The sequence below is a fragment of the Chelonia mydas genome, chromosome 2 (genome assembly GCF_015237465.2).
Source record: "Chelonia mydas isolate rCheMyd1 chromosome 2, rCheMyd1.pri.v2, whole genome shotgun sequence".
Classification (NCBI taxonomy): domain Eukaryota; kingdom Metazoa; phylum Chordata; order Testudines; family Cheloniidae; genus Chelonia; species Chelonia mydas.
The window spans coordinates 254760412-254776835 of NC_057850.1; the positions used below are offsets into that span (position 1 = coordinate 254760412).

The window sequence follows — 16424 nt, forward strand, 5'->3', positions numbered from 1 at the left end:
CCTTTTTGTTTGTTTGGGACTTTTTATTTTGGAATTCTTGTTCTGTGACGTGGCCAGAGGGTTAAGACACATCTCCAGAACAGACTGATGTGTGGCGCGCCGAGGAGAGAAACTGAAGCAGGGAGTACCTGTAGTGCTACACTTAGCCAGTAGGGGGTGCTATGGGGCAGCCACACCCCATAACAAGGGTTTTTCCTTGCATGTGTGGACACAAGGAGCTTTTTACCTATCTAAAACGCAAAAGGAATACCTACAAATGGAAGGAGGGGCATGTCACCAAGGAAGCGTACATGGGAATAGCACGAGCGTTTAGGGACAAAATCAGGAAAGCCAAGGCAAAGAATGAGTTACAGCTAGCAAGAAACATTAGAAACAACAGGAAGGGGTTCTTCAAATATGTCAGACAAAAAGGGAAAGATCAAGGAGGGTGTGGGTCAGTGGAGAAGGTGAGCTGGGAACGGAAGATGATAAGGAGGCAGAGCTGCTCAATGCCTACTTTGTTTCAGTCTTCTCACAAAAAATCAGATGTGACCGGATGATTACCGAAGTTACCATAGAGAATAAAGGGGGAGGGATGCAGATCGGGGTAAGTGAAGAACATGTCAGAGATCTTCTGACCAATCTGAATAAATTCAAATCAGCAGGGCTGGATGCTATTCACCTGTGGGTGCTGAAGGAATTAGCTGAAGAAATCTCAGAGCCCCCGGCAATAATATTTACAAACTCATGGATGACAGGAGAGGGGCTGGACGAGTGGAGAAGGACTAAGGTGGTGCCCATCTTTAAAAAAGGGGAAAAGGAGGAGCCAGGAAACTAAAGACCAGTCAGCCTGGCTTTGATACCTGGGAAGCTGCTAAAGCAATGTATAAAACATTCAATTTGTGACTACCTGGAGATGAAGGGGTGATCGCAGGCCAGCCCTAGACCAAATGGTACCCCAAGCAAGGAGTGTCTTTGGTGCCCCCGCCCCCTTTTGTTTCCCATCAGATTTGTTCCTTGCTGCAAACTAGATTGCAACTGAGCTTTTCGCGTCCTACAATGAGCTCCTGAAGGCTTCTTTTGGGGCATCTTTTATTGTCTACGGGGAAAACAAACAGTATGAGGGAGAACAAAAGTCTCTGTTCCGCGGTCTTAGAAAGTCATCCAACATTACATGTGAAGCATGGCAAAAGAAGAACCAGTATTTCTTTTATATTGTTGCACAGATAGAGGTTCAATAGATGTCTCTGGCGTCTCATTAAATATGTCCTTTATTCGTCGCTACTTACACTCTTCAAGTCTTAAAACACAAGTACGCTTTCATAATTACACAATAAAACAAGGTTCACAATATCGCAGCTGGGCTCTCACTTCACTTCAGTTTGTTCTTATATCTCACTGACTGACTGGTGACGCAACACCCCTTATATACCTGCGAGAGTACAGCGGACAACATTCTAGGAGGTTCAAGGAAAATGTAGTTCTCAGAAAGTCTGGAAGGTTCCACGAGATTCTACAAAGGTCCAGAACATTCTAGGAGGTTAGTGAAAAATGAATCCACATACGGAATACCTGAAACATGTTACTTCTAACATTCTATTTTCCCTTTTGTCGCCAACAACAAAAAACAACCCCCCAAGCCCGGCACCCCCCAAGCCCGGCATGTCAGGCAGTCGCCTGGATCGCTTGCCCCTAAATCCGGCCCTGTGTAACCACTAACAGCCAGCATGGATTTACCAAGAACAAATCATGCCAAACCAGCTTGATTTCCTTCTTTGACGGGGTAACTGATTTGGTGGATAGGGGGTATGCGGTGGACATAATTAAGGCTACGAGTCTGTCACGAAGGTCACGGATTCTGTGACTTTCCGGTGACTTCTGCAACGGCCGGTGCGACTGGCCCAGGGGCCGCCGGAGCAGCTCAGGCAGCTCCTGGGCCAGCCACATCAGTGGCTGCTGCAGCAGTCTCGGGCTACTGCCTGCCCCCCCCCCCCAACTCCAGCAGCAGCAGGAGTTTGGGTGCATGTGGGAGGGGGCTCAGAGCTGGGGATTGGGGTGCAGGAGGAGGTGAGGGCTCTGGGCGGTGCTTACCTTGGAGGTCCCCCCGGAATGTCTCTCCATCGGCTCCTAGCTCTACATGCTGCCTCCAACCGCAGGCACCACCCCCGCAGCTCCCATTGGCTGCAATTCCTGGCCAATGGGAGCTGGGGGAGGGACACGTCGCTGCTTCCAGGGAGACCCCCAAGGTAAGCGCCGCCCAGAGCCCCCGAGGAGCCAGGTAGGGAGCCTGCCATTCCTGCCAACCTGCCCCCCCCCAGCACCAGCAGGGGTCCCAGGCTGTGCGCCACCTCCTGCCCCTCCAACCCCAGCACCAGCGGGGGTCCCGGCCTGCTCCCTCTGAGCACCTGCAGCACCCCCTGGACCGTCCCCCCCCCCGAGCACCCACAGCATCCCGGGCTGCCCTCTCCCCCCCGCAGGATTTAGTTAGGGGTATATAGTACAAGTCATGGACAGGTCACAGGCCATGAATTTTTGTTTACTGCCCGTGACCTGTCCATGACTTTTACTAAAAATACCTGTGACTAAAACATATCCTTAGACATAATATACCTGAACCTCAGCAAGGCTTTCAATACAGTCCCACGTGACATTTTGATAAGTAAGCTGGAGAAATGCGGGCTCCACAGAACTACCATTAAGTGGATACATACTTGGTTAAAGAAGCACAAACAAAGAGTAACTATTAATGGAACGACGTTGGATTGGAGGGAGGTCTCAAGTGCTGTTCCACCGGGATCTGTTCTGGGTCCGGTGTGGTTTAACATCTATATGAATGACCTGGATGTAGGACTAGAGAGCAGACTGATCACATTTGCAGATGACACAAAGCGGGGGTGGGGCGGTTGCCAACACTTTGGAGGATACAGCTAAAATTCAGAGGGGTCTTGTTAGATTGGAGAACTGGGCTAGAGACGACCCAATGAAATTTAACAGACAAACTTAAGGTGCTACTCTTAGGGAAGAAAAACCAAACGCACAAGTACAGAATGGGGGGGAAAGCTGGCTTGGCAGCAGCACTGCTGAGAAGGATCTGAGAGTTGTGGTGCATCACAGCCTCGACATCAGTCAGCAATGCGATGCAATGCTGTTGCAAAAGGAGCAAATGCAATTTGAGCTTGCATTACCAGAGGCATAGCCTGCAAGTCAAGGGAAGCGATAGTACCACCCTACTCGGCGCTGGGTAGGCCTCAGCTGGAGGACCGTGTCCAGTTTTGGTCACCAATATATAGAAAGGATGGAGAGAAACTGGAAAGGAGCCGGAGATGAGTGACAAAGATGATGAAAGGTATGGAATGCAAGCCATACGAGCAAAGGCTGAAGGAATTGGGTCTGTTTAGTTTGGAAAAGAGGAGATTAAGGAGGGACAGGATACCAGTCTTCAGACACTTGAAAGGCTGCCATAAAAAAGATGGAGAAAAGTTCTGTTTTGCCACAGAGGGTAGGACAAGAGGCAGTAGGTTCAAACTACAGCATAGCAGCTTTAAATTAAATCTCAGGAAAAACCTCCTAACCATAAGAACAGCAGGACAATGGAACAGACGCCTCGTTAGGTCGTGGGAGCTCTTTCACTGGAGGCTTTCAAAAGGAGGCTGGAGCCATCTGTCTTGGGTGGTTTAGACACAACCAATCCTGCATCTTGGCAGTGGGTTAGATTAGATGACCCTTGTGGTCCATGATTCTAGAGCATCCCCCTCCTCACATACACCATGAGAGAGGCTCCTGTTTTAGACTATGGTTCTATCAGTGTCAAAACATGGCAGCCTCACATGACCACAGTCCAGCGAGATTTTGACATCACTGAGTCAGAGTCAGACCCTAGCCCTGAATTCGTGATGAGATACCAAAGTGGCGAGTGTGGCATGAATACTGAGCGAGTTTCAGTTAGATTCAGGCCTAGAAAGCGTTTCTTCAGGGAAAATCAAAACATAAAAACAACAACAAAATCCAACCAAAACAGCCCTTCTTCGTAAGGTTTCAGAGTAACAGCCGTGTTAGTCTGTATTCGCAAAAAGAAAAGGAGTACTTGTGGCACCTTAGAGACTAACCAATTTATTTGAGCATGAGCTTTCGTGAGCTACAGCTCACTTCATCGGATGCATACTGTGGAAATTGCAGAATATCATTATTATATACACAGACACCATGAAACAATACCTCCTCCCACCCCACTCTCCTGCTGGTAATAGCTTATCTAAAGTGATCATCAAGATGGGCCATTTCCAGCACAAATCCAGGTTTTCTCACCCTCCGCCCCCCCACAGACAAACTCACTCTCTTGCTGGTAATAGCCCATCCAAAGTGACCACTCTTTTCACAATGTGTATGATAATCAAGGTGGGCCATTTCCTGCAGAAATCCAGGTTCTCTCACCCCCTCACCCCCCTCCAAAAACCACACACACAAACTCACTCTCGAGCTGTAGCTCACGAAAGCTCATGCTCAAATAAATTGGTTAGTCTCTAAGGTGCCACAAGTCCTCCTTTTCTTCTTCGTAAGAAAGACTGAGATCCAGACCCCCACTGGTGAAAGTGGGAATAGCTCCCATGACTTCCGTTTGGCTTCTGTGACTTCAGTGGAGCAGTGCTGATTTACACCAGCCGAGGACCTGGCCCCACTGACCGCAATGGAGCAGTGCTGATTTACACCAGCCGAGGACCTGGCCCCACTGACCGCAATGGAGCAGTGCTGATTTACACCAGCCGAGCACCTGGCCCCACTGACCACAATGGAGCTGTGCTCATTTACACCAGCCGAGCACCTGGCCCCACTGACTGCAATGGGACGCTGAAGTTGGCTTCTCGGTTGCTTGGCTTTTAAACTGTGAACTCCAGCACTTTTCTTTTCTTTTCTTTTGGTAGTAGCTCAAGTATGTTCCTCCCCTCGGGGATCTGCACAAGAATGTGGCTGAGCTGTTCTCCTCCCGCCCCCCCCCCCGCCTCCTGCAATAGGTGAAGCCAAACTGAAGGATGGTTTGATTCTCCCTCGAGGAACAACATTCTTCAGTTATGAAATCGTCCCAGCGTCCTTTTTCTAGCCGAGCCTGGCTACTGCACAACGGCAGGGTCCGGGCCCCATCCTGGCACACACGCCCGATGACTGCAGTGGGCGCTGCAGGTGCAGGGCATGGGCTTCCTTCGCGCCAACATATAACCACAGGTATATCAGAAGGTGGCGTGGGGCAGTAGAGCAGCTATGCTGCCCTGTGTCTGGGGTATGTCTACACTGCAGTCAGAGGTGGGCCTGGATCTAGCTTGGATCTAGCTAGCTCCAATAACAATGGCAGCACACGCCTGCCTGGGACCCTGGGTGTTTACTCGGGTGGCTAGCCTATGCTGCCATGCAGGCCCTAGGAGGAAGTTTGGGGCCCTGGTATATCATGTTTCCTGGGGCCCCTCCCATTTCATCCCCATTTCACCCCTTTTTATTGATGTTTTGAGGAGGCCGCCCTGAGCTTGGGCCCTGGTACAATTGTTCCCCCTTTTCACCTTTCTCATGACCCCTGCTGCCATGGCTACGCTGGGATTTTTATTGGAGCTCGCTAGATGAAAGCTAGCTCGGGTTTGTCTACACAGGCTGCAATCACACACCTGACTGCAGTGTAGACATACCCTGAGAGCCGCAGGCATCCCATGTGCCGTTTATGACGGTATCAGGAATTAGGGCGGTCTGGTGTGATGAAGGTACTGGACTAGGATTTAGTAAACCTGAGTTCAGTTCCCAGACTCCTTGAGGGACCTTGGGCAAGTCACTTGGGTCTTGTCCTCACTAGAAAGTTCAACCCCCCGCAGCGTGACTGAAATTAGACCACTATAAAGGTGCTCTCTACCAGCATAGCTATTCCTGTAGGGGAAGGGGCATTACTATTCTGAAATGAGTCATCTTTATAAGTTCATCCACTCTCGGGATTTTGCCAGTATAACTAGTTTGATAAAAATCATGCCTCCAACCAACATAACTTTACTGGTAAAAAACCATATAGACTAGACCTTAATACATATGTGCCCCAGTTCTCCATCTGTAACCTGGGGATAATAGCACTTCCTTTCACTTTCTTTTCCATGTGGGTGTACAATGCCTACCGCAAGAGTGCCCTGATTTTGGTTGGTGTCTCTAGATAGTAATATATTAATGTAATGTGAGAAGAGCTCTGTGTAAGCTCGAAATCTTGTCTCTTTCACCAACAGAAGATGGCTCAGTATAAGATACTTCCTTGTCTCTCTCCAATCAATAATGATACAGGCATTCCTTTCAGTATACTGCTGTAATGTACTCCGGGAATTTTATAAAGTTCACCACAACAGGATCCAAAGCTCTTCTGAATTACACAGTAGGATAAAAACAATATCCCGCCCCGACACCTGATCGCAAGTGACAGTGGATCCTGGCCTGAGGTGAATTTATGAGCTCAACCATATAAACAGACTTTAGAATGGTCTCCCTGAAATGTATCCTAGAGGCTGCCTTGCACTGCTGACACGAGGTCAGCTGACGTTGTTCTGGCTTTCAGACAAGCTAATTTCAGCGGGAGGAGCGTCGGTCCTTTTGGGAACCTGTAACAGTGCCTTTAATTGCACACTGAAAGGATTACTTCCAGGTCTGTGCTGCTGCTATCCTGAAGGCGCAGCCGGCTGTGTCGGATATTCCTAAACAGCACTGGGCAGGGAGTCCAGCTTCATTATCTCCGGGGAGGTCAAATGCAAAGCAAGTTTGCCTTATAGCTGAACTTATTCGTGCTAATCTAAAACTAAGGGCCTGATCGTGTTCCCACTGAAGTCAGTGGGAGCCGGACTGGGCCCTAAAAGCCAGGATGCAAAAGCAGAATAAAACAGTTGCTTTTGCTCCCAAAGAGGCATCTAACATATGGGACAAGGCCCTGATCCAGCTCCCTTTTGAAGTCAATGGAAAGACTTCCAGTGGGAGTTGGATCAGAATCTATTTAGCCAGGCAGGCCCCAGTATCTATCTATCTATCTAGTGCTCAACACCAAAATCTAGAAACTAAAAGCACAATTAGCTCTGAAAGGGGAACCCATTAATCCTGATTGCAGTGTATCATTTCCCCTTTGCATACAGCCCTCCTGAGGTCTCTTCCAACCCTGACATTCTGTGATTCTATACAAGATGGGTTTCAATGTATATTTGCTGCTAATAGTCCACATGTATCACCATCGCTTGCCTTATCACTCAGCACTCACCTTTATCTAGCACAGGCCCAAATATGGCCAGGCTGTCATTGACGGTGGTGCAATTCCACCTCCTCCCACGGAACTGGTGCTGGCACTCCTGGATCCCGATCTTGACCCCTTCCGCCACGCTGGGCATGATCTCCACATAGTTCCGACAGAAGCGCAGCTGCTTGGGGACCAGCCCTGGGATGCTGCCGCAGAGGATGGGCTGAGTCCCCAGGGAGGAATACTGGTGACCGATGGCCAAGGACCTAGAAGAGAAAACATAGCAGTTTTCAGGCTGACTCTGCTCCTTGCACTGCTTGTTACCAGTCACAGCTAAGGGGACAGCAACACTTTCAGTTCCTCAGCCCTCTCTGCCCAACAATAAATGTCCCAGCTCCTGATCCCTCCCCACAGAGAATGGAGTCATCTACCTCTTTAAACCTTCCACAATCCCCAGCAAAGAACCCCACCATAGCTCCTTCCCTGAACTATGTCTTGTCTGTATGGCGACACACAGGAAAACTAATCTGAATTATCTTTTAAAGTGGATTAGTTAAATTGTATTAAAGCCCTATGTGGACACATGTATTCAGAATTAAAGTGACCCAAATTAAGGCCTGGACTACACTAGAAAATAAGGGATGGTTTGCAGAATATCCAGACGTCATAATGACAGGTGCATTCAAAATAGATGGGCAGATAGAAAGATAGGTAGAGATACAGTTAGTTAAATAGATTTCAATATGCTCTTACCAGTGCTCCTAACAACCACCTAGATTATTACAACCGAAAGGATTTTTAAAGTCAAATTTCCTTTGCACCTTTGATTTAGTTTCTTGGTTTACTTTTTTGCCCTGAACGTGAAACTACGCTGGTCAGTTTCTCTTTCTGTTTAAACACATCTTTGCTACCCGGGTTTTCATTTAGCAGTAGCTTGTTGTGTTTGGGCTGCCTCCGTGGCAGAACAAGTTTGTCTGTTTTTAAAAAAAAGTTATTCGCACTGAAACTGTAAAAAAAAAAAAATGACAATTATATCGATGCCGAGTGCTGCAAGAAGGCTAGCGTAGAGAGGAAGGAGGGGCCAGAGCTTTGTGCCCTAGTCTAAGAATTGGGAGCCAGAGGCTTCCTATATCCTGTGAGGCAAGTCTCAGTTCTCCATCTGTACAGTGGGGATAATTGCACTGCTCTACCTCCCAGAGGTGTTGTGAGGATAAATGCATCACAGAGTGTGAGGTGCTCAGAAACTGTGGTGATGGGGCCATGTTTCACCTAAGATCAATTCTTTTTTTTAACTAGGATAAAAGGTGAGTTAGAAGGTGTCACAGGCGGGCTGGCCTTTTAAAGGGACGCTTGGCCCAGCCTCACCAATGCCTCCCAGCTGAGGCCTAAGGAGCCCCGGGTCCTTAGAAAGGCCACAAGAGCTCAGCAGAGCTGGTGAAGTGCAGGGATCGGGGAGGATTCTGTAGTAGGCCCTGAGTCAGGGCAAGGACCCGGAGGGGCTGAGAGAGGTGAGGAAAAGCTTCTGGGAATTTCAGCCTATGATGGGCACGAGAACTACTTTATTTTGACATTTTCCCCCCAAATTTCCATTTAACCAATAAATTGTGCACTGAGGCAAGGCCCTGGGACTGATCCTTCCTGCGCTGGGGAGCGAGCCCGGCAATTGACAGAAGGCATTAGCTAACATGTGCTAAACCTCCCATCTGGCTCCAACTCAATCAGCTAGCACATGTTAAAGCCTACATGGCCCTGTGTTAGGCTAGAGGTGTTAGCGCACGTGAGCTAACATGTCCCAACAACACATCCCTAAATCCTAGTCAGGACAAACCCTTGGGGACTGATTCATAGCTTCCAAGGCCAGAAGAGACCATTGTGATCATCTCCTCTGGCCTGCTGTATAACCACAGGCCACAGACCTCCCCCCAAATTACTCCTAGACGGATCCTTTGGAAAACCATCTGATTAGGCTTTAAAAATGTTCAGTGATGGAGGCTCCACCATGACCCTGGATCCTCAGATGTATTTAGGCACCTAACTCCCACTGAAGTGGGCATCAAGTGCTTCAATACCTTTGAGGATCTGGTCCTGAAAACCCCCATCCACTATGCACTGAAGTCAATGCGAGCCCTTCCTTTGACTGCAAGGGGCACTGGCTCAGAGGCACTGACTTTCTAATTCCCCGTGGGTGCTTGGCCCCTGCTCCACCCCAGGCTCTGCCCCAGGTTCTGTCCCACGTCTTCCTGCCCCTGCTCCACCCCCACCCCGACTCTTCCCATCCCGTTCTGCCCACTCTCCCGAGCGTGCCCCACCCTCATTCCGCCTCTTCCTGCCCCCACTCCTCCCGCTTCCTCCCAGCACCTCCTGCACACCACTGAAAAGCTGATCACCGGTGGGTGGGAGGGGCTGGGAGCAGGGTGGGGGAGCTGATCATCAGGGCCCACTGGCGGGTGGGGGGCGCTGGGGGGTAGGGGGAGGAGCTGATCGGCGTGGCTGCCGGTAGGTGCTGAGCGCTCACTATATAAGTCGGCGCTTAGGCATTGGCTGAAGCCCTAAGGGTCTCATCCAGCTATTACTGAAATCAGTGGCAAAGTTCCCATTGACTTCAATGGTTCAGGGCCAACCCCCGAGGGGCTTCCTCTCATTCCTATTGAAGTCTTTGGGAGGCTTTCCATGTATTTGAATAGGAGCTACATTAGGTCTGAAGAGCCCAATCCTGTCTAGTTAGACTCATGATAATAATAATCCTAGCTAGCTCATGCCAGCCCCCACATTTTGAACCCACTGGGACTAGTGAGAGTAAGGGACTTGCCATAGGAATAAGAGTTTGCCAGGTCATGCCCTTGATACTGCTGCTGGAAAGATCAGCTTAGGTACAAATCCTGGTAGAAATAATTCTAAATGAAAATATATTTGCGTTTCACACAGCTCCTTCCTTAATATGTAAAGAAACAGCCGTGCCTTTCTCTGCCTATGTGACAGCCACAGAAGGCAGCTTTCTGCAGCTGTGAGCAGCATAAACATGTCCTCGCGGTGTCATTGGCCGCTAAGATGGTGTAATGTAAACTTGGCATTTCATTGGTGAACTGGTTGGTCACTTGACCTCCAGCTGGAGAATTGTGGGGTAGATTCTCTTAACTTTCTGTCCATCATGCACATTTCAGTAAAGCTGCGTTAAACTCAGTTATCTTCCTAAATCACTTCAAGACTCTGAAGCACAATTGCGCCAATCACGGCACTTTCTATTGGCCTCTCTTTAGTGTGTCTAATATTTAAACAAAACCACTTGATCTCTGTCTACAAAGTTCACCGGCTTCTGCCATGGAGAAGCCCCAGATTCTTTGTTGTCTTTGGCCATACGGAGTTAGTGATGTGCCGAGCTCAGAAACAAACAAACCAACAAAAAAGTTGGGAAAAGTTTGGATAAACCCCTGAAGGTTCAGAAACTTGCTTCAAGGTTACCCAAAGCTTTTGAGGTCTGCTAGCTCCCAGCACCCATCCTTCTCATTATTCCCAGCAACCAGCTCCCTTCTTCTGCCTCCTCAACTCCTTCTTCTTGTCCTGATCCCAAGCAGGCCTTCTACATTTTGGCAATGTTGAGAATACAGTGGGTAGGGGAGACATTTTTCAAGTTTCGTGTTTTCTCTTGGTTAGGATGTGTGGCGTTCAGTAAATCCTTCACTGCCCTCTGGGATCTAGCCAGCCATTTGTCTCCAAATCTCATGCATTTCAGGGCTTCCCAGAACGTGTTGCCAACTCCCCTCTTCCCTCTTGTCACTAGAAAAACACTAGAACTTGAGAGATTTGTAAATGTTGAGTCTCAGAACAGGTTCTGCTCAAATTTGGGGTGGGGAGAAGGGTCAGGTGATTTTTCTTCAAGCTAGTTTGCCCATCCCCACCCTTAATTTAAGAGAAACCTGGAATATCCATTCCTGTGAGCAGTCTAAACAAAGACAATACAATGCTATTCTGCATATTCACAACCAACATTCTTGGTTTAATCTTTAACCTTTACCTACTCTAAAGTGTATAATTCAATCCATAGTTACCATTTTTCTTTGCAATGCACTGCCCTCCTTACCCAAATCAACTGAACCTGCTCCTCCCATCAATCAGTAGTTGACCTAAGTGCCTAATCCCCTTCTCTATCCACCACACCAGACACCATTTTCAGAGCTCTGCTTCTAGGATCAAATTGCTCCAGAAAAAGAGAGTTCTGTCTACGCTAGAGAGCTTCTGAGCTGGTCGACACTATAAAGTTAAGTTAACGTAGCTACGTAGCTCAGGGGTGTGAAAAAGTCACTCCCCTGAGAGATGTAGTTAAGGCAATCTAAGCCCTGGTGTAGATACTGCTAGATCAATGGAAGAATTCTTCCGTCGACCTAGTTTCCGCCTCTCAGAGAAGTAGATTTACTTCTGCCACTGGAGTTAGTGTCTACACTACAGCACTGAAGCTGTGCCACTGTAGCATTTCTAATGTAGACATGCCCTATGCTGGTATAGCTCAACTCATCGGAGGGTCAATGCAGCAACTTTCAGAGTCACCAACTTCCTGCTAGAGCTTCCCAAAGTTCTTGCTACACCAATAACAGCTGGTAGAGGGGAATACACCCTATCACGGCCCGCTTAGCCCATATCGCTATGAACTCTTTGGCTTTTTGCATTGTCTATTTGCCATTCATGACCAAGAGCACCTTCACTGGCTCCAACCATTACTAAGACACCCTCACTGGAAGTCCCTGGAAGCCACCAGCCATTAGCAAAATAGCTGCCTTTATAAAACATTATACAGCCAGGATGAAATTCTCCCCGTGCAGAAGGCCTATCACAAGGCCAATGCACAACTTACATCCAGCGTAAGCTTTGTTTTGAGAACTGAGCAACTCAAGTGACACTAATAATTCTGATTCCTAGACTTAAGTCAATCCCAGTGTAAAGCAAGCACCTAAACTCGCTGGAGCGGCACCTGCTTACATCGGGTGTGAATTTAGCCAACTGTATCTTAATTTGCACTGTATCCTTCTCTTACAGGTACCTCTGTGCTTCTTCCCATGCTGCCATCTTTACATGGGATCCCTGAAAGAGGTAACCTGCCTCTCCTCCTTCAGATCTCTCCTCATGACCCACTTACCTTCTCAAATGCAGACCCCCCTACTCCTCTCTCTGCCTAACGTTCTCTCTCCTTCTGCCATGTCTATCTTAGGGCCCAATCATATTCCCTTGATTCACACAAATACGGGATCATATTTGCTTGGGTCTGACCCCTCCTGTCTGGCAGAGGGCAGGTTAGGGGAGGAGTGGCCAGACTAAGAAGTTGCACATCATTCCTCTACCTGCAAAGAGCCCTGTGAAAATCACGGCACAAAGGTAACACAAGGAGCATTTGGGGAGGAGGAGGGCCAGCTGTGAAAGTCCTGGTAGCGAGGATCCCAGCCTGCGAGGGAAAAGGGGAATGAGGAGCTGATGTGGAAGCTCACATGGCCTCCTCTCAGATAGCCATAGCCTCCTACAGATGCCTCAGGACCTGTGGAGATCTCAGGGAAGCCATAGGGTTTGTGGGCCAGACCCAAGGTGAGAGAACCATTCAGGATACACTTTGAGAGAAGAACCCTATGGAGATTTCCTCCTTTTCGGTTCTCTCCCCATTTCCCATGGAAAAGGGGACAACCAGGTCCTTATGTTGTAAGATCATCCAGGGCAAGGACCTTTCATGTCGCCTTAGTCAGTAAAGCATCATACACCGTGACAACTGTCAACACCTTTCCCTGGTACCAAAGCAGCAAACTACCAGTAGTTAACAGGGACACCTAATTCCATTATGCAGCATTTAAACAGCACCGTTTTCAGTGCCATAATCCTAGCAAAGGGGAGCCTCTAAAGGTTGGGAGGGTCAGCTGAGGCAAGCATCTCAGCACGCAGACATTCGAAGACTGAAACGGATATTTACCAGCATAAGGATGCTCTTGGGAAAAACAGAGCCACGGGAAAAGAACAGCCCTGTGAAGTCTCCATGGATGGAACCTCCATGAATGGAAGACAACAATGGCTGGTCTGTGTGCAGTGGACTCATGGGACTGAAGCCAGAGTTTGTCTCTTTCCTTGCCCCATTCCCTCCAATAAAAAAGTGTTGATTCCTAGTCTCCATGAAAGAATGTACCCACTGTTCTGGCTTCAGGAAACTCAAATGCCATGGTGATGGACTCCCCCACCCCCCCTACAAAAACACACACAGGCAGATAGCTAGACAGACGGATGGAGCCATTTGGAAAATACCAATTATTTTTACAGGAATTTTTGAATTTAAAAATATATATATATACTTGCTGTGAATTTTTTTTTCTCTTTTCTGACAAAAAATAAAAAACGATAAATGCTTGAAAACTGGTTTTGGGCAAAAAATAATTATCCCCCCATTTTTTTAAAACGGAAAATGCAGATTGCTGAGGGGACGGGACAGATTTCTTTGCTATTTTTCCATTTTAAAAAAAGACAAATTGGGTCAAAATGAACATTTTCCATAGAAATTTTGGTTAAAAAGCGTTATTCTGGCCACCAAAAAAAAAAAAAAAAAAGTTTTGATAAAAAAATAACAGCTCTCGGAGATCGTGTGGCTGCCAGATACATGTGAAATATTGAATATTCCATTAAAATCAATTTGGGTTTTTCAGTTCTACATCCTGTGCCCAATAAATCAAAATAAAATACAATCCTTGTTTTTCAAATCATCATAGAATCATGGAATCATAAAAATGCAGGCCTGGAAGGGACCTCAAGAGGTCACCGAGTGCATCTCCCCATGCTGAGGTAGGATTAATTAGACCTAGACCATCCTTGACAGGTGTTTGTCTGACGTGTTTTTAAAAAACCTCCATTAATGGGGATTCCACAACCTCCCCAGGTAACCAGTTCCAGTGCTTAAATAGCCTTACAGTTAGAATTTTTTTCCCTAATATCTAAGCTAAATCTCCCTTGCTGCAAAGTAAGCCAATTACGTCTTGTCCTATTCTGAGTGGACACGGAGAGCAATTGATCGCTGTCCTCTTTATAGCAACCTTTTACATATTTGAAGTCAGTCATTATGTCCCCCCTCAGCCTTCTCCTCTCTAGACTAAATGTGCCCGATCCTTTCACCCTTCCTTCATAGCTCAGGTTTTCGGAACCTCTTTTCATTTTTGCTGCGCACCTCTGGACCCATTTGAGTTTGTCCACACCTTTCTTAAGGTGTGGTGCCCAAAACTGCAGCTTAGGCCTCCTCAGTGCCAAGCAGAGCAGGACAGTTACTTCCCAAGTCTTACATACGACTCTCCTGTTAATATGTCCCAGAATTGCATTTGCCTTTTGTGCAACTGCATCACTTTGCTGACACACCTCCTTCCACTCGAAGGGCGAGGTGTATTTCTTTGACTTGTACCTTTTTAAATAATTCAGACAAATGCAGGTCCTAGTTCTAATGCTCTCAGAAGTTCTGAGGAAATTCACAATAGAGTAAGGCGATTTCCGATACCTGATCTTTACTCTCATAAAATAGCCCTGAGCATGGATGGCTGGTGAACTGGCCATTGGGGAATGCTAGTACCCCGCCCCTCCCCTTCTGCCCAAGACCCAATCCCTCCCCATCCTTCTGCCCCCCCTCCCCTGCAGGCACCCAGAGAACCCCTACCACAGCCACCGGCCCCCCCCAGCCCCAGAGCACCGGGTAGCTGGGCGTGTAGCTTGGCCCCAGTGCCCCCGGCCCCAGAGCACAGGTTGGCCGGGCGGTGTGGTCCCAGCTCCCCCAGCACCAGGCGGGCAGCGGCGTTGCCCCGACCCCAGCCCTGGGCCTTGCAAGCACCAGTGCCAGTGGCCCCAGCCATCCCGAGTCCCGGCGGCAGGCCGGCCCACCCCAGCCCCAGCCACCTTGGGCCACAGAAGAGCGGGAACTGCAGGAAGTGGTCTGGGGGCAGAGCATGGACGAGGCCACACCAGGCTGTTTGGGGAGGCTCAGCCTCCCCCAGCCTATGATACCCACCGCCCATGGGCCTGAAGTGATATGATTAAGTTACTGACTTATATATAGATAGGGCCCTACCAAATTCACCGCCATGAAAAACGCGTAGCAGATTGTGAAATCTGGTCTCCCACTGTGAAATCTGGTCTTTTGTGTGCTTTTACCCTCTACTATACAGATTTCCCCGGGGGAGACCGGCATTTCTCAAATTGGGGGTCCTGACCCAAAGGGTCGCAAGGTTATTTTAGAGGGGTCGCAGTATTGCCACCCTTACTTCTGCACTGCCTTCAGAGCTGGGCAGCCGAAGAACAGTGGCTGTTGGCCGGGCACCCAGCTCTGAAGGCAGCACCCCGCCAGCAGCGGCATAGAAGTAGGGGTGGCAATACCAGACCATGGTGGTGGCGGCTGGGGGTGGCTCTGCCTTCAGAGCTGGGCTCCCGGCCAGCAGCTGCTGCTCTCCAGCTTCCCAGCTCTGAAGGCAGCACCCTGCCAGCAGCATCGCAGAAGTAAGTGTAGCAGTGCCATGACCCCCCCTCCCCGCACACAATAGCCTGGTGACCCCCGCACATCTCCTTTTAGGGTCAGGACCCCCTACAATTACAACACCGTAAAATTTCAGGTTTAAATAGCTGAAATCATTAAATTTACAATTTTAAAACTCCTATGACCATGCAATTGATCAAAATGGACCCTGAGTTTGGTAGGGCCCTGTATATAGACACATACAAGTACGTACCATGGGCGCTGTAACAGGTGGGGCCAGGGGACCATCGCTCCATCACTTTCTACTGGCCATCAGGACGAGTGATGGGGGGAGGGGGCAGAGTCGTGGGGGAAGAGGCGGTGTGGGGGCTCAGGGAAAGGGGCAGTGCATGGGCGGGGAATTGGGGAGAAGGGGCGGTGTGGGGGCAGAGGCTCGGGGGGGAAAGGGTGGTGAGGGGGCAGGGCACCGGTGGCCCCCCCCCACTTTTAGGAAGCTTCCACTGCTCCTGGTGTGTACATAGTACCATGTATGGGTCTGATCATACAAACACTTATACATGCAGGTAACTTCAGTTCCACAAGTACTTTCACCCCCCCCTTCCCTGATCCAACAACAACATGTATGTAGTGCCTTTCAACAGAGGATCCCTGCGTACTTTCAGCAAAGGAGACATAGAAAACACTTCACTGACCACAGAAATACAGCTACCTCTGGTGTGGAACGCGGCAGCTATTTAACAGTGCACA

The 16424-nt window shown here is 48.7% G+C and overlaps 1 protein-coding gene across 1 annotated transcript in view; it reads right to left on the reverse strand.

Moving 5' to 3' along the window:
* The window catches only part of WNT3A (Wnt family member 3A), a 122974-nt gene that overhangs the window by 50401 nt on the left and 56149 nt on the right, over positions 1–16424 (reverse strand). Inside the window, exon 2 of the mRNA XM_037891248.2 lies at positions 7235–7476. Within this exon, the coding sequence (XP_037747176.1) occupies positions 7235–7476 (242 nt within the window). The remainder of the gene's footprint in view (positions 1–7234; positions 7477–16424) is intronic.